The sequence below is a fragment of the Synchiropus splendidus genome, chromosome 15 (assembly GCF_027744825.2).
Source record: "Synchiropus splendidus isolate RoL2022-P1 chromosome 15, RoL_Sspl_1.0, whole genome shotgun sequence".
NCBI lineage: Eukaryota > Metazoa > Chordata > Actinopteri > Syngnathiformes > Callionymidae > Synchiropus > Synchiropus splendidus.
This window is the reverse complement of record NC_071348.1, coordinates 5,318,249-5,335,519: the sequence shown is the minus strand read 5'-3', so window position 1 is coordinate 5,335,519 and position 17,271 is coordinate 5,318,249. Positions and strand designations below refer to the sequence as shown.

General features: G+C 48.5%; 1 protein-coding gene across 6 annotated transcripts; it reads right to left on the bottom strand.

Moving 5' to 3' along the window:
• Positions 1-815: 815 nt before the first annotated feature.
• On the bottom strand, positions 816-16,288 carry LOC128746534 (protein SOGA3-like). Of its 6 annotated transcripts, XM_053843646.1 has the most exons (12): positions 16,023-16,288; positions 14,984-15,692; positions 14,596-14,820; positions 14,372-14,530; positions 14,237-14,308; positions 13,850-14,169; positions 13,623-13,782; positions 12,778-12,847; positions 12,172-12,718; positions 11,868-11,997; positions 11,502-11,796; positions 9,654-9,798 (listed from the first exon to the last, which is right to left on the bottom strand). In XM_053843646.1, the coding sequence occupies exons 2-11, from the start codon at positions 15,650-15,652 to the stop codon at positions 11,686-11,688; spliced, it is 2,463 nt and encodes an 820-aa protein (XP_053699621.1). In that variant the 5' UTR covers positions 15,653-15,692; positions 16,023-16,288; the 3' UTR covers positions 9,654-9,798; positions 11,502-11,685. The 6 variants fall into 6 exon arrangements, with proteins under 6 accessions (XP_053699620.1, XP_053699618.1, XP_053699616.1 ...); XM_053843642.1 differs by lacking the exons at positions 11,502-11,796; positions 11,868-11,997; positions 12,172-12,718; ... (6 more) ...; positions 14,984-15,692; positions 16,023-16,288 and adding exons at positions 1,532-1,678; positions 1,759-1,794; positions 2,171-3,695; ... (2 more) ...; positions 5,862-6,122; positions 10,457-11,211 and having other exon boundaries at positions 9,631-9,798; XM_053843645.1 differs by lacking the exons at positions 11,868-11,997; positions 12,172-12,718; positions 12,778-12,847; ... (5 more) ...; positions 14,984-15,692; positions 16,023-16,288 and adding exons at positions 816-1,678; positions 2,171-3,695; positions 4,345-4,424; positions 4,495-4,893; positions 5,862-6,163 and having other exon boundaries at positions 9,631-9,798; positions 11,502-11,671.
• Positions 16,289-17,271: the final 983 nt, after the last annotated feature.

Here is a 17,271-nt window from a genome sequence, read left to right as displayed (position 1 = left end):
AATATAAATATTGTCATTCGCTCTTGATTCTGGGCCGTGGCGGCTCACTCAGCCAGAGCGTAGCTTGGACCGGTGGATTCCTGGCCTGTAACTCAGTCCGGAGGTTTCCAGATGCTGACACCGTTACATAAGCGCTTCTGTTTTGATTCTACCGTTGCTTAAACACAAACACTGGCGGGAACTCATCGCAGCATTTCAATTTCATTTGTGAGAACAGAACTAAGCTGCGGTTACTTTTACCTCACTGCTTAGTACTTTTCCAGTATTGATCAGTCTCTGCAACAGACTCTTGAATTCTCAAAGCACCTTTTGTTTTCTTATCTCTTGTGGAATTCCCCTGCATCTGCAAAAGTGGTTTGGTTTTTTTCAGGACAGCCTGTTGAAACAGCTTGAACAGTGGTCTTTACACATCAAAAGTCACTGTAAAACCCAGAAGCTACCTGGTGTTGTGTGGCAGTGAAGCCTGCCTGGTAGGCCGATGACCATAGGCCAGGATAGATGGATCAATTGGGGGATTGTTATCTGTGATTTAGTGGGCTCGACTCATGAGCTCAGTGTGTGCCCTCTGGGTGTTCAGCTGAATTTCAAACTCTTAGCTCCCGCTGGCCACATATAACAACTAGGCCGTCCCGATCTGGCCCCCGGGCCTTGTGGTGGACAAACATGCTCCACATAATATAATAACAATAATAAAAATAATATAATAATATAAACCATGAAATTAGACTGTAGACCGTAAATTTCCAGGAGTCAACATGTTAGCGACAGTTACATACCGTAGATGATGAAAACAAGCACAGGACTCTTTACTAATCATTAGGTTTATTACACAAAAAGAACAGAAAAGCTTGATGGTCTGTGACATTGTTCGACTTGAGAACCCTTCCCTCTTGTGACCAGTCATATTTAGGAAAAGTAGCAAAATGTCTCATCATTTTCTTCATTGTTATCTCGTACACATTCAGTCGGCTGACGAAAAATGTCGGAACCAAAAAACAAAAAACAAAAAACAATTCCAAACCACAAAATCCCTCTAAAGAAAACCTTTGGTAAAAAGGTAGAAAAGGAAGTCACGTTGATGCGTTAAGAAAGCAGAATGTTGTCGTCATGGTAACAGCAAGGTACAGTTGGGTTAGATATCCAAGGCAGCACACTGAGGAGACGCTCATCGCAGTACTTAAGACGAGGTTTGGGATATGTGTATCGCTGCAACTACAGTATTGAGTTAAGTCAAGGCTAGAATACCGACCTGAGCGCATCAGAACCCAAAGTTTTGGTTCTCGCTTATGGATGATACATTGATGTCAGGAAGAGATTTTCATTCTCCCGTGAGGCAGGTTAGTCAGCACAGCTTCAGGTCCTGGTCCCGCCACGGTCAGGCGTCACGTACATTCTGACAGTGAGTGGAAGGGCTCACAGCTAAAGCACTTCAGTGACATGGAAGTGTGAACGTTCCCTTGTGAGCGGGGTGTCAAATAATCATTGTCTCTATGTGGAAGGCTTGAGAGCAGGAAAAAGAAGAGGTGTATTTTTCAACGTGGAAGGACAGCGGAGCGTCGCAGGGAGAGCAGGACGGAGACGGCGAGCGGTTGGCCCATCTGGACGGGAGCCGTCGATTGGCTGGACGCACGGGTCTGGAGAAGAGCTTAGCAGAGGAGGAGCCAGCGTCTTCCTTCTCCTGGAGAGACACGAGAAGTGGCGTTAAACGCAGTCATATACATCCATCGACATAAAAGCTCAGCCACTCTGATACTTTACATTTTGTCACGTGTTCCATCTGTAGTCGCCTGGGCCCTGGGGAAAACAACACGTACATTTCAAAAAGAAAGAAATAGTTTCCAGGCCGGGAGAAGCATTTCATCTGGAATTTGTCCTGATGCTTCTAACAACGGTGGAGCAACTCAATCGCCATTGTTATCATTCCAGCAGAGGTGATTTAGCGACTCCAGCTCGGGCCGTTCAGATTTGTGAAGCCGGCCTCAGGAGTCAAAAGGGAGCTGCCAAGCTGTTTCATTCTGTTAGCAGCGGACTGGCCCAGATTTTAATGGCCGCTCTGGTCTCTTGGCACGTACCAGAAATAAACAACATTCCCACCAGAGCTGCGCCAGCCAAACTTCCCGACACAGAAAAAGTCGAGAGACAAGCAGAGAAGTGCGGCCACTCAACCCACCTGCACTGCCAGGTCCTTCTCGTCCAGGTAGAGGTGTTTCAGGGTTGAAGGCAGCTGCAGCGGTTGCATCTCCAGGATGTTCAGGTCGGTGAAGTGCTCCCTCTGCTTCGGACTTAGGTTCTGTTGAGCCTGCGCCGCGCTCTCGTAGTTCTTCAGGATTTTCTCCACGGCGCCGTAGTTAGAGCGCGACCCCTCTGGGCGAGGGTACGCCGCCAGAGTCAAGGGCTTCCAGGGATGGTCATTCATCATCCTACGTCCCGCTCTGCACGGTTCCTGCACTGCTTTTGGCTGCACCTCCGGTTCGGACTGAGCCCTTGCTCCGTACCGGAATTCCATCTTGGGATTGATATCCTCCAAATTTTGGATTGGCAGGGTGTTTTTGGAGAAGTCGGGCTCAGATGTTCCAAGGCTGTGTTTGACCTCCGCACTGGGTCCAGAAGCCGTGGAGCGTTTCTGGCTGCCCTCACCCAGCTCATCCACTGAGTCTTCAGCCGGGAAGTCCGAGAGGAACTCTTGCATAATCCTGAACTCTTCCACCTCTGGATCACATCTGCCCTGGCTCAGCCTGAACTCACACTTCTGAACAGAGTCCGAGGTGGCACTGGAGGCGACATCAAGACAATGTGGCTGAAATGTACTCTCAGCTTCTGAAAGGCTCTGCTGGCGCTGCGCAGGACATCCATCTTTCTCCTGAACCCCGCGACCCATCTCTGCCTGGAACAACGTTCTGTTGAACTCTGCCGTTTTCTGTTCCAGCGTTAGGTTTCTCCTGCAGCCCTGGAGCTCGGGGCTGGCAGGTGATAACTCCAAAGCGGACAAAAGCTTGGTGTCAGGCTGTTGTAGCCCTGGGGACGGTGAGCAGCGTGAATCTGAGAAGTCTGTGCCAGCGCTCAGGATGTTCACCTCAGAGAAGCTCTTCTGCACGGTGCTGCAGGAAGACAGCTTGCTGCTACTCAACTTCCCGCCATCACAGGACCAGCGGTTGTGACAGCAGCTCTGAGTGCAGTTAGAGTTAGAGGGGGCGGGGCATGTCGCCACCACGCCGTCAATGAAAACCTTTCCTTCGTTTTCCTGCAGCATGGCCTCGAACTTCCGGACGATGGAGGGGCTGCTGCACTTCCGGTCCACTAGCACACAGGGGCTGTGGCACTTTCTCACCGAGGTCAGGGGGGACTCTGGGATGTGCAGCTCCGGCTCCGGATGTGTGGGGCTCAGATTCCAGGAGGAGGAGCGAGGAGGGACGGGTGGGGCCGTGTCGATGTCGGCGAGCGCCGCGGGGCTCGTCTCTCTCTCTCTGTGGACGTCAGGATCAGAGGAATTGGTCCTCCACAGTCTCCGCGGAGCCCTGTTTGCCTCGAAGGTGTTCTCTGGGGAAAGAGCGAACCAGCTTTCCCGTCCCAACGCCTGCAGGTCGCTGTAAATCTGACTGAGGTCGTAGGAAGTTTCTTCCAGCTCCAGCCTTGTTTCAGATCCGCCCAGCAGCAGCTCCTTCTCCCTCTGGAGGTGCAGGGTTTCAGGTGGACTCCTGAAACCGACAACAGGATCGGTCAATGGAAATGCATTGGTTCAGCCCAGGGCTGGGAAATTAGACTTCCCAAGGGGAAAAAGTGCTTTAGTATGATGGGAATAGTTTAATTAATAAAAAAGAGAAAGTGTATTAAATATTAAGTGTAATTACATCATTATGTCACGAAAATGAGCTAAAATTGTAATTTGTGTATTTGTAATATCAAAATATACATGGGCAAAGCATATAAATATAATAAAATACATATATTTTTAATTTTCTGTTTTCTCTCAATTTATTTTGACGGACAAGTACTGTTAAAAATACTGTTAAAAAGAGCAAAAGAAAAGTAGGAAAAACAAGGATTTGAAGTCTTAAAACAAGAAGTTTGAGGATTAATAATCTAGTCAGCTGTCAGAAACACTTCAATGTGAGTCGTTTTTATTGGGTCGAATACATGGAGCTCGAGGGACATATGTGGCCCGTGGGTCGCACGTTTCATCGGTCAGATTTCACCACTTGTTGCTTTAATAGCAGCTGCATCAACACTTACATATTCTTCAGTGCAGGTTTAGGATGGACATGAATCCAGACATGAATAACAGGGAATTCTGGGACTATGATCGGCTTCTGCTGTTAAAAAAAAGCAGTCTATTATTTTCGGTACCTCTTGTCTCCACTCTTCTTCCTGATCTCCTCCTGATAGCTGCACAGCTCCTCACTGACCCGAGCGATTTCCTTCAGCGCCTGCGACGCAGAAATGAAGAAGCGTTGACTATATTGTGCTGGGACTGGAGCTGGCAGGTGAGCGACTCACAGCATTGAGAGCCGTGGTGTTCTTCTTCCTCATGCTCCTGTAACTCTGCTCCGTCAACAGAGGACTTTCTTCAGAGGTGTTCCACACACTCCCCCCGGGCAGGCCGCTAACATTTTCCAGAGGCAGGTCGTGTGTTCTGTGACCTTGACTTCTCATTTCAATGAAGTCGTCTGCTTGGTAGCAGTTGCTCTCTCTCATGGCGCCGACAGGTAAAGGCCCATACTGGTGGTCTCCTGACGGGCTGCCGCAGCTGTCGGGCTCAGATCTTGAGTTGTCGGTCAGCAGACTGGACTCTCCGGTGCTTGTGGATCGAACACTGAGGAGATGCACGTCCTCCTCCTCTTGCCTCCCACCGCCTCGCCGGATTCCTTCACGCTTGGCCCGAACCTCACAGTACAACTAAGAAGACAGAGTCTTCAAACAGCTAAACAAGCAAAAGAAGTGTCTTCTAACTAACTAAGGTCTGTGGAGTGAGCAGATGAGGGGAGCTTCCATCAGTCGAGGAGCATGTTTTTCTGATTTACTTGAGGTGAAGTGGAGGAAATACACTTTCATCGTTCAAGATTTTAAGAGATCCATTCAGCAGAATACCACTAAACCCAGTCCGGGTCTGACCTTCAGTCATGCCCCACATCTCACCATGTTTATCGACTGCTCCTTTAATGCCTCTGTGCTGGCCCTCATTCATTTCCTGTCTGCTCCTCCCGTCCACGCACGCACAGCTGCCGTGGATATTGTTTCGGACATCAATGGCCATCAACAGGAAGTACAGGAAGGAAGATCACCGTTGTTTACCAAGTGGAGCCCATTATTATTTTATGGTGTTGAACTGATGGAAGACCTGGGCTCAGTGATTCACAGGTTCTAAAGCTGTTATACTCCATGGTCAACCAGCAGCTGCTTGAGGTAGTTAGCATGTACAAAGTAAGGCCCGCGGGCCCAATGCAGCCCCCAAACTGTGGCCTTCATGAGGTCAGATCATATGGAAATGTTTCTGACGGCTACCTGAGAATTAAAAATATATATATATTCATTACTAATTTAACTCTATAACACATCCAAATTAATTATTTTGGGAATCAATTTGATCCTTTTTTGTGATTTCTTGTCTATCAAAATAAACTAGCAAAAAATAAACTATATTTTGAAATAAATGCCATACATACTAATACATAATACATACTGTATTATGTATTTTTGGATAAAATGGAAAAAAATATTTGTAAAAAAATATTTTGTACTTGTATTCAGAAAGTGCTCTTTGTTTCTGGGCTGGTTGGTGAGGCTCAGGGATCGACAGAACTCCAAACTGAACCCTACAAAGCACTGTGAGGACAACCTCTCAAACAAACTTCTTCAAAACCCACCTCTTCAATTTTCCTCTGCATGTCCTTCAGCTGGCTCTCCCACTCCCGCCTCTCCACGTCAAACTTCTCCAGCAGCTCGGCCTTCTCCCTCGACCAGTCCCTGTCATGCTCCGGTCGGCAGCGCAGGTCCATGCCAGCCGAGTCTCTCCGAGTCCTCCGCTGCTCCTCTCTTGAAGTCTCGCCGTTCTGCACTCGAGCTCTCTGAGCGGCCACAAAGCCAGGACCTCCACCGACCGACCCGCTGGCCTCTCTAGCCTCCAGCTGAGGCGAGGGAGAGGGAGGAGAGCAGTCAGCGGTGATCACTGCACATTGTTGGATGAGAAACAGCATTGGATGGAATTAAGAGGAGGAAGGAGTGGCAGGAAGAGAAGGTGGAGGATGTGGGGGAATAAAGCAGCGCAGGGACGAGTGCGAGTGGGTTCAGAGGAGGCAGACAAAAGACGTGATTGATGGATGAAAATATCCTGTGAGGCTCGCACACAGGATTTCAGGGGTCAAGTTCTGCATGAAAACAGGATAGGGACGAGAAAGTGGGATGCAGGGCAGACTGGGTGGCTTGATGTTATGTAGGCCAAATGTTGGTGCGAGAACATTCCTCAAATAGACGTCCTTAAAGACCTTACTTGTGGCTGTAATTCCTGCGCTCGCGCTGGTCATGTGACAGGAGTGTGCACTTGTAAACTCTGAATCCTCTACAACACTAAACGCTGTCGTTCAGCTTGCTGCCGACTTTCAGACACCAAAGTGATCATGCAAATATTAGACAAATTCTCTGTCGGTTTGTCTTTTATCACTTGGAATATTCATACCATTTCCTCTTCTTCTCATGTTCTAAACATGGATTGAGTAAATACATCTCTATCACACTCAGTTTTTATTTTATTTAATTTTTATTGTTTTTAATATTTTATCGTACAATTTTCTTATCTTGCCAATTTATTTATGGTTAGATTTTATTGCCATTTATTTTATGTTTATTATGTCAAATTATCTCTCTATGTATGTAATAGTTTTGGATTTATTTTTCGACTTATTTTTTTATATTTATATCTGATTTTATATATTTTTGTTATATTAGCTTTTTGTTTACCATAATAGCTTTCTTCAAAAATTAAAAATACTTTTCACCACCTCAAACCACTGCTCTGCTTCATCTTTTTTCAGGGAATGAAACTGAAGATTGGCTTTACATGCTGATGTTTATGTGACATTTCTGAACTGGAGCTTGGTGGACACGAATGACTTTAACTAAAGTCAGGAAGGGAATGCAACTTCGGCTCCGTTCAAACCCACGTCCATAGCCTTGTGGTGGACAGGGCGGAGCCTAAACATTGTTGACTGTTAAAGTGTGGTCAGCCGGGGTTAAAAACGTCTTCCATGTCAGTGCGGAGCGCGAAAGAATGCAACATGTCACTGTGTCATTTCGGTGTTGGAGCCGAGCCTCCTTACAAGCTTCTATTTCTGCTGCGGCCTCAGGCGGAGGAATCACGGTGCTCAAAACACAAGCTCTTCCCGACTCTTGCAGCGGCAATAAAACCATGCCACAACGCCAGTCGCATGATTGCGGCTCTGCGCAATATCAGAGAAGACTCTGCCAGTCACGACCAGTCTGTGACCCTCGGAGTGCAGATGAAGGAGGATTCAAAAGGTTGACCGCAATATTCAATCAAACTGCAATGAATAAAAAAATATGTTTTTGCAATGAATAAAAACATACACAACCATGTTTTCCACATCACTCGTCGCTCTCAACAGCTCAATGGCCCAGTCAAACCTTCAGAGACACAGAACCTACGGTCGCCACTTCACAGGTGCATTATATCGGAAATGTTGTTACATGTTGACTTTAATAATAACATAATAACAGCGACCATGTGACCGGAGAACTCCCACCACAGCAGCTCAGCGTCTGGACGGTGGAGGGTATATAAAGGTAACTGTGTCACCACGGTGACCCACTATTAATAGCGGAAACACAGCCTTGTCCAATGTCACATTCTTGGGGAGGTGGCGTGGTGGTGGTGGTGGGGGGAGACAGGGGGAGACGGGGGGAGTTGGTACTGCGACAGAATGAGATGTCTCCTCGCTGCCAGGAGCTTGTGTAAATCAGTGGCACGTAAAGACGCTCTCTGCCTGTTGGTAACATGGGAAGTAAATATAAAGGTTATTTTCACCTCAAATTCACCTGCTTCTGATACTTTATTACAACAGAAGGGAGAAATCAGCGAATAGGTTCTATCAAGACTGAAATACGTGTTTCAGGTGCGATCACAAAACCATCAATCCAGGCGACACGGTGGGGAAGACCTGCAGCACAAGAGGCGCGTCAGGGTCCGTCGGTAGAGGACCGAGCTTTGATCCTCTTCCATGACAGTCAAAACCTCACATAAACAACCGTCTATCTGCCTCAAATTTGGTCATTCAAGTTAAAAATGTGGTGACATGAAGAAAACTCTCCTACCATTTCATGCAGAAGATGCCATTTTGGCTTGGGGTGTGTTAAAATCTACTTTGTTATCTGGTCTTTTGACACATTTTTCACAGACGTTATGACATCATTCTCCTCCTCAGTAGCTCAAAGTTCAGAAGTCAGAGGTGATCTTTACAGCCACATTTGAATTATCCTCCTACCACCGACCCTTCACTCCATGGCCTTCCAGTCTCAGTCTAAAGCACAGAATGGTGGCGACCTACTCCGATAGACGTCGCCTCAGTATGTGGATGGGTTTAGATGCTAAAAGTGTTGTTCTACGAGCTGAGTGTCGTTCATGAATCATCCATCAGCTCTTCAGAGAGAGGTTGTTCAGATCACAACATGAGCAGTGTGGACCAGTCCAGGCGAGACCAATCAGACGGGTGCGTCTGATGGAAATCACATGAGCGTCGCATTGTTGAAAATTGGGTCAGATGGTAACATTAGATACTGCATTAATGAAATGCTGTTTTCATCTCAGCACACAAACTGTTTTGTGATCTTCCATCTTAACTGGTGAGCAACTGGATGGTTTCAGACTCTGGGGATTTTCAGTAGTCGCCAAGAGGGGGTGCCCAACTTTCAGGCCGAATACCTAGATGAGCCCCGATTTTTCCTCCGCTATTTTTCAAGGTGCTGATCAGATCTTGTGAGTCACATTACATTGGTCAAAATCTAGGGGCACCACGGCGCAGTTCTGTTAGCCAGTCAGGTCTCAGGACATCAGTCCCTGCTGCTGTGGTTACGTCAAGGGGGCTACACTCCATTCAGCCTGCCACTGCTGACCCACTGTGCCACCACTCAGACACACTCCATTCAGTCCCAGGCACAGTGACCAGTGGCGCCTGACACCATGCCAGTCATCACCACCTCTCCAGACCACCGTCCTCCCTCCTCTTTCCTTTCTTTCTTCTTCTTCTCTCTTTTTTCCAATGCTCAGTTTGATGGGATAAAGCCACTGCTAGCCCTTTAGCGAGAGTAAATCCAGATCGGCCGGCCTCTCCGGTGATCCGTCCTGCCTGACACGACGCAGCGCCGGAATGAAAACTTTACATCTGAAAGCCGTTCCTGAAGCACTTCACAGTAGCAGCTCAATAATGGAAACTCAACATTGCATCAGCTATAACAGAAGTCATGTTTCCCACTGAGCCAGCGAGCCGGAGCCCCTCTCCTCGGTGTGAATCTTTTGTCTCGGCGAACTTGGATGGATTCCAGGGTGACTTATCACTCTGACATGTGGGTGGCAAACGTTCACAGCAAAGCACAGGTCGGTCACACACATGCAGCATGCGTTACCTGCACAATCCTGCATTTGAGCTCAGCCTTCTCCTGCTCCCAGGCACATCTGTCTCTGGCGTACTGCAGCTGGAGCTCGCTCCTCTTCTCCTCTTCTCTCTTCAGCTCCAACTGCACCTCCTCCAAAACTGTCTTCAAGTCCAGAAGGATCCTCCTGTTTTCCCCTCCCTGCATGGGAACAGCAGCAAATTGAACTTTAATGCTGTGATCTGTGGATTAGTCGGGAAACACTGTTCCACTGTTACACCAACCAAGTTCATACATTTCTAATGACTCCCACACACATTCACATACTGTTTTAGGTTTTTCACAAGTGCCACAACTACAACCTGGTATTTTAAGCCTTAGTTCAAATAAATGTGTCAATAATTGTGCCCTTGTTTTAAACTTAAACTCACTATTTCAACTACCAGAAAGTTCACTTGATAAATTCCTTGCTCAGAAACAGATTGAAATAAAAAATCAATAGCTTTCCGTACACATATTTCGTTTTTTTAGGATTTTAATATTTTTATCTTATTTTTTTGTTTAATATTTGTATCCATGTTTTTGTCACATTTTTTTTTTGTATAACATAGTTTGTATTTCTTGATTTTACGTTTTAGAATAAGTATAATAAACAGCCAAATTTGTCGCTTTTCTCATCCAACCGACGCAAAAGCGACTACGACCAACTGTGAACTCGCATTAGCAGGTATATAATTCGTTGGCAAGGCTCTCACTCGTGAGACCTTACGTTTCCATAAACGCGTCAATACATCGTGGTACAGAAGTACTCCAAATGTACTTTTGAATTCCGACTGTAAAGCAAATGACCGCCATTTACTTGTATGTCCGCCACTTCTCTCAACAAAGACTCTTTCTCCTTCGTCCACTCCTCCTTGTCCTGCACATGTCTCCTCTTCAAGTCCTCCAGCTTCTTCTTCAGCCGGTTGTGCTGCTGCTGCGGTTCAGAAGCGGGCCACATTTGTCCCTTGAGGAGCCCCAGGTTTTCTCCACCGTCTCCCTCCGCCGCTGCTCCGAAGCCCTGCTCGTAGCTGTGGCTGAAGACGGTGGGCGGGGATGAGACCCTCCTCAGCGGGTTCTTGCCCCTCGCTCTCTCCGACTTCTCCATCCTGGTGCAGGGGACGAACTCCCACCCGGGCGCCGAGACGTAGCCGCCGCCCGCACCGCCCCCGCCGCCGTTCATAAACGCGCTCCACATGGCGAATCTTCACGGAATTACCGGGGTTTTACAAGCACGCGTGGTTGGTGGACCCGTCCCCGCAGCAGCACCTGAGCAGGGGGGACCACAGCCGGACCCCTCATCCTCCCGACTGTGTGGAACTCGCACGCGCGGAGACCCAGTACCCACTCCGGGTCCCAAAAATACCACTGATGCAAGAGCCTCGGGTATTTTTACCCCACGCGGCCACGAGTAAATGTCGCTCGGGGTTTAACGACCGGTATCCATGGCAACACAATGAATCCAGCATGCGCTCACCTTCATAAACCTCTTCCTATCTCCTGTACAATCGAGCACCCGAAGGAGGGGCAGATTTCTCGTCAACGCGAATGAAACAAACGCCTTATGTATGCGTGGAAACTCGGAGGCAGACTCACCTCCTGCTGTAGCTGAAGGAGCGAAGCGTGGAATGTCGTAAAAATGGCCTCCAGAAGGACTGACACATTCATTCACAGGAATCAAACCTCCCTCCTCCTCCTCCTCTTCCTCAACAGCTGGTGCTAATACGTGACGTTTAACTTCCCCGCAACACAGCAGTACCTCCCACCCACATCCTGGAGGTCTGAAGGTCCAACAGCATCAGCACATTTTTCAAACCTGGACTTCCAAAACCACGCTTCTTCCAAATCTTCATAAAAGCACTCACCTAAAATTTTTAGTTGCTTCCAGATGTCCGTCAAAGCTGAACTCCTCCCTCTGGATGGGAAGCGTGCGTGAAAAATAAAAACGTCCTGTACCTTGAGTGACCTTATGGGGCTTTGCAAACACAGGAAAAATAATAAAAATGAAAATGTCAAAACAATAGAGAAGATGGAAGTGGGGACGGTGGCTTACAGAACGAAAAACAAGGTGAACAGAAAAACCAATTTGAAAACGGTGGTGTACGAGAGCGAGGAGAACAAAACAAGAATGAGGATGAGAAGGATGATGGGCTGGAACATCTGGAGGGGAGAGGAGATCAGGCTTGAGTTCAATGACAATGCGGATTGAGGTGGGGCTTGGAGGAGCTTACGGATAACGGTTCCTCTTCCCGTTTCTCCTCCTGCTTGGGGACATCCAGCCGGTCGATGAAGCTCTGCAGCTCCTTCCTGAAGGCCTTCATCTGAGCGTTGATGCGGTACAACAGCTCATGCTCTCGGATCCTGTGTGGAGGAGAAGACAACTGTGATCATGACATGGAGAGGTTTTCACAACAGTTCCAAAACCTCAGGAAGAGAAGTCATTCTCTTTCCATTGAAGAACTTCTACATTTTGACTGCTCTTTTTTCGGGAGAATCTGTCTACAGTGCAGATGATCTGGCCACTGCGTGAAATACCTGCCGCCCTCTTCATCCTCGTCCAGCCTGGCAAACATCTCTCCATTAGTGACGTAGACCCGAGCCTCGGCGATGATGGTGCTGGTGTCAGCGATGAGCCTGTCGATGGTCCGACCCAGTCTCTCCGCCTCCATACGGATGTCCATCATCTGCTGCCGGTCCTTAAGGCTTCGGGCTAAAAAACGGCTGTCGATGGGCGAGTACAGCGAGCGAGTCGGGGTGAGGCAGCGGATGTTCCTCACTTCGTCCGAGTCGCTCTCGCCGCCGATGGGGCCTTCGCGCTTGCGGTGGGGTGGGAGCAGGCGAGGAGAGGGGGCTGAAGCTGTCGGGATGTCATCGTCTCGGCCGCCGTCACTTTCCGCGTCGCTGTCTCGAGGGCTGGCCCTGATGCCCAGGTGCGAGGCCAGGTCGTAGCGCTGCATGTTGGACAGCAGCACTCGGTTCTCGTACTGGAGCTGCATCACCTTCCCGCTCAGCTCGTTGATCTGAAGTCGGGCAGCTTTGAGTTCCTCCTGGAGAGCCTCGAACTTAGCCGGGTCTGTTGAGCCTGGACCAGCGCAGACATTAGAACTGGTGATGCTAAAACACTGTCAACACAGCACCAACCTCCGCCGTGTCGGGATCCAGCCTCATGGGATCCAGCCTTGTACTTGAGTTTGTTGAGCTCATTTGTCACCTGAGTAAGACACAAGACTTTGTTTAGAACATCTCAGGACACACACTGGATATGTATTGTGCGGCCAACATGAAGCTATGAGTAGTGAAGTCCCAACACCGACAAATACTAGATATAAACAAAAATACACTTCACAGACCTACTAACCTTCATCATCATTCACATGCTACTAGCAGCTTTGCACCTAGCAAAACATGCAAAATGGCCGCTTACATGGGCCCAGCAGTGCCAGAACTTTGGTCATTCACCCTTTCTCAAACTGGACTCAACAACCCTACTGGTCTCCTTTGAGTAGCACCGTGTTCAGCACAGTACAGGAAGGTGCAAACGGTAACTCCAGTGTTGAATAAATCTTAGTGGACTGCATTCTGTGACATCATCAACAAGCGACAGCCTGGACATGTTTTCCAGGATGCATTTTTACATGAGGTTAACCTATTTCATGTGCAGTTTAAATTGCTTCTAAAACATGAATTTGAGGTGTTATTTAATAATGTATCTTGGAGCTTGGACACACATGCCTTCACTCACAGATACCTAGAATACAGATCAGCTTATCAGTAGAGGAGGAATGTTTAAAGGTCATCCCTACATCTTACTAAATTGAAGCATAGAAAAAAACTGTGTCCTAAAAATTATATGTCATATCTCCTGCTTACAATGGATTGACCAAAATACTTCAGTAGTACTGATTCCTGTCTTTAGAGTGGCCTCAGTGGGACAGTAAATGTGGGGCCCAGGCCACAGGACCATCTGTTCTCTTGAATATATTTACCTTCTTGTTCTCTTCCTCCACATCAGCTAAATTCCTGCGGAGCAGTTCGGCCTCATCCTCCACCAGCTGGAGCTGCTGCCTCAGCTCGGAGAGCGCCTCGCCCTGCTCCCTGCACTGCTGACCCCCGCTGCCCGAGCCATCCACTCCGGCAGCTGCCATGCTGGAAGAGTCAAGAGTTTAGCTTTTAAAAAAAGGAGTCAGATCTCCCGGCGCTCTGCTGCGCTCACCTGTCCTCCCTCATGTCATCCAGCTCGGCCTTCAGCCCTCGGTTCTCCACCTCCAGCTCCACGATCTTCCGGCCCAGGATGTTGGCCTCCTCCTCCACCAGTCTCAAGCGGAGCTTCAGCTCCGACTCACGGGTGGTGGGGGGACCTCCAGCTTCCCCTTTAGGCAGCGGGCTGTCCACGTCTCCGTAGAACGAGCGGTACTTCTGCAGCTCCTGCTCCAGTCGGTCCTTCTCTTTATCAATCTTGGCCATCTTTTTCCTCATCAGAAGAGCCTCTTCTTTAATGAAGGCCAGCTGACACTTCAGATCCTCATTCTCCTCCTGTTGGATTCAAAAAGTGATCTGACTCATCTTAAACGCAAATCACAGTCGACAAGCACGAAGTCACCTCGATCGGGGTCTGAGGCGTCTTCCTCTCCACCTTCTGTCCATCTTTATTTCCTTTTCTCTTCAGAGAGAGCTGCGTGAACATTCAAATGAGTTTGCTTCCAATACAATGCAGAGACTTGGATCATCTGCTCACCTCTTTGGCCTTCTCCAGCTCATTATGGAGCGCTTGCTTGGTGACCTCCACCTCTATCAGCTGCTGCCTTAACTTCTCATTCTCCTCCTCAGTCTTGGTCCTCTTCTCCTCCACATTCTCCAGCTCGTGGTGCAGGCGCACAGACACATCCTTGGCCACCTGAGATGAGACAGTCAGGTAGATTTAAATGTGTAAAACAGCTTCCGCGTCCCGCTTTTCCTCACCTTCAGGTCCTGCTCCAGGCATCGGAGCACCTCCTCGTCCACCTGTCCACTCTCAGCAAACCTCAGCCGTTTCCGCTCCGCCTTCTTCAGTCGGTACTGGAGGATCCGACAGTTCTTGTTGGCTCGCTCCAGCTCTCTCCGCATGTCCTGCAGCTGACAGGCGTCCTCCTCATAGAAGGTGTCCCGCATCTCGTCCATCTCAGCGCGCATCTCCTCAATTTCAATCTGATGAAGTCACATCATATCTGTCAGAAGTTCTTCATCTTTGTTTCAACAATGCCACCTTTTTGATCTTTAAATTGACGCTTACTGACTAACTAAACTTCATTTGAACATAATACAGAAACTGGGCCGAAATGGACCGGTACAAATCGGCTTTAAAACCAACCTTCAAGTCCTCGTTTTCATCCTCCAGCTTCTCAATCTCCTCCTCAAGTCTTGGGTCCGGTTCGGCCGCAGGCTGAGGACATTCCGGTTCCGGGGAGAGCTCCGGTTCCGAAGCAGGTGGCGAAGCCGACTTCATCTTCGCCCCTTTCTTGCCCAGGCTCTTATTCAGGTGGAACTGGATGAGCTCAGACTGCAAGCATCCCTCCTTCCAGAAGCCTGGTCCGCAGCCCACCGAGCTCTTGCTGCTCTTCTTACCGGCCGCGGCGGCGTCTCCCCCGCGCGGGTTCTTGCTTCTCAGTTTAGGGGATTTGGAGGCGCACGGTTGATCTGAAACCACGCGGTTCGGATCGTTTCTTGAGGGTGAAGAGGCATCGGTGGTGTGACAGTCGGCTGGTCGGTCCGAAGGCCTGCTCAGAGTTGGACTTTCAGCACCGGAGGTCTGGACAGCAGCCGCGCCTCTGGCGGCAGGAGCGCCGCCGCCGGCAGGCCGCTCCCTGCCCGCGGAGACGGGCGAGAGTCCTCGGCTGCTTCTCCCGGCTCCTGCAGGCTTTGACGTGATGGGTTTGGACGAGTTGCTGCCTTTCGATGTCGCTTTGGATCCGGCGTCTTTGGGTCCGGCCGGGGAGGAGGACCGAGCCTGCTTCCGGCTGCTATTGTCTGGGTTCATCATGGTGTCAGAGAGCCATCCTCGGCAGCATCCATCCCCTTCCCTGCAGCCCAGAAACCAGACAACAGGTCAGGATCTAGATCAGCTGCTGCTCAAACCCCCTCAGGTTCGGAAGGTGAACGAGTGCAAGGAGAAGACAATGTCATTGGCTGTGATGAGGCAGGAACCGGCCAATTAAACCCTCCATCCTCTATTCAGATGGCACCTCTGATTCGGATGAATCCCGCTGATGCTTCCTGACTTCAGGATGACTCACGGTGAGAAGATGAGCTAGGAAGATGTCTCCTCCAGTTTCTCCATCACGTCATCCCAAAACAAACTCCTCAGCGTTGACTCCAGATTAAGGTCAAATTCAGTTTCCATCATTCCTTACCTTGTGTGTTTGTCGGATGCTGCTGGGAAATAAAGGCAGCAGGGGTTGTGAGCCGATGCTTCCCGACCACCAGCCAACCTGCTCCAATATTCATGACATTACATCATCGCTGGGAGGAAGGAGGAGCAGGAGCTGCGCTCTGAACAAGATGCTCACCGTCCTCCGTTCTGATTTGATGCTGTCGCCGGTCAGATTGATGTTGAATTTTGGGCAATGATCTGTGTTCAGTATTCACCATTCCAGGGATCCGTGAGGGTGACAGATGTCCGACTCCCCTCTCACACTTCCCCCCTTGCAGCTCCAAAGTCTCCCTTCACTCATTTGCCTTCATTAAAGTGACAGATGTCCCAGGGAGCCGGACAAAGGGCTGCTGCTGCAGTGGGTGAAAGAAAACAAAGGAAATGACTGGAAGCAAAATTACTTTTTGTTTTTCGACCCATCTGCAGTTTATTTTCTGACTTTGAATCCTGTCCACATCACCAGCACTTAAGCGGTTTCATTTTAAAAGTGTGTCAAGGTGTCTGAGAAATCTGCAGAGTCATGGCGGCGTGTTCTATTTATAGATGGTTTACCTGCAAGCGGTTCTCTTGACATATGAAGATTTGAAACAGTTTGATTATCAACAGCTGTAACTTGTGTTGGTGTAATGAGAAACGTTAATAAAATGCATTAAATGAGCAACGCCACAAGTTGAAAACGTTACATGTGCAACGTCACAAGTTTAACACAATACATGAGCAACGTCATGAGTTTAAAATGGTACATGAGCAATGTCACCAGTTTAAAATGTTACATGAGCAATGTCATAAGTTGAACACGTTACATGAGCAACCTCATGAGTTGAACACGTTACATGAGCAACATCATGAGTTGAACACGTTACATGAGCAACGTCACAAGTTTAACACAATACATGAGCAACGTCATGAGTTTAAAATGGTACATGAGCAATGTCACCAGTTTAAAATGTTACATGAGCAACGTCATGAGTTGAACATGTTACATGAGCAACTTCATGAGTTGAACGTGTTACATGAGCAATGTCATAAGTTGAACACGTTACATGAGCAACGTCATGAGTTGAGCATGTTACATGAGCCACTTCATGAGTTGAACACGTTACATGAGCAACGTCATGAGTTGAACATGTTACATGAGCAACTTCATGAGTTGAACGTGTTACATGAGCAATGTCATAAGTTGAACACGTTACATGAGCAACGTCATGAGTTGAGCATGTTACATGAGC

Bases quoted from the DNA above. Each gene is read 5' to 3' on its own strand.
- LOC128746534 (XM_053843641.1), bottom strand. From the start codon at position 10,834: ATGTGGAGCGCGTTTATGAACGGCGGCGGGGGCGGTGCGGGCGGCGGC. The intron at 4,425-4,494 runs GTGAGTCGCTCA...TCTGCGTCGCAG, and splicing joins ACACCACGGCTCTCAATGCT to GCGCTGAAGGAAATCGCTCG. The intron at 3,696-4,344 runs GTACCGAAAATA...TGTCGGTTTCAG, and splicing joins AAGAAGAGTGGAGACAAGAG to GAGTCCACCTGAAACCCTGC.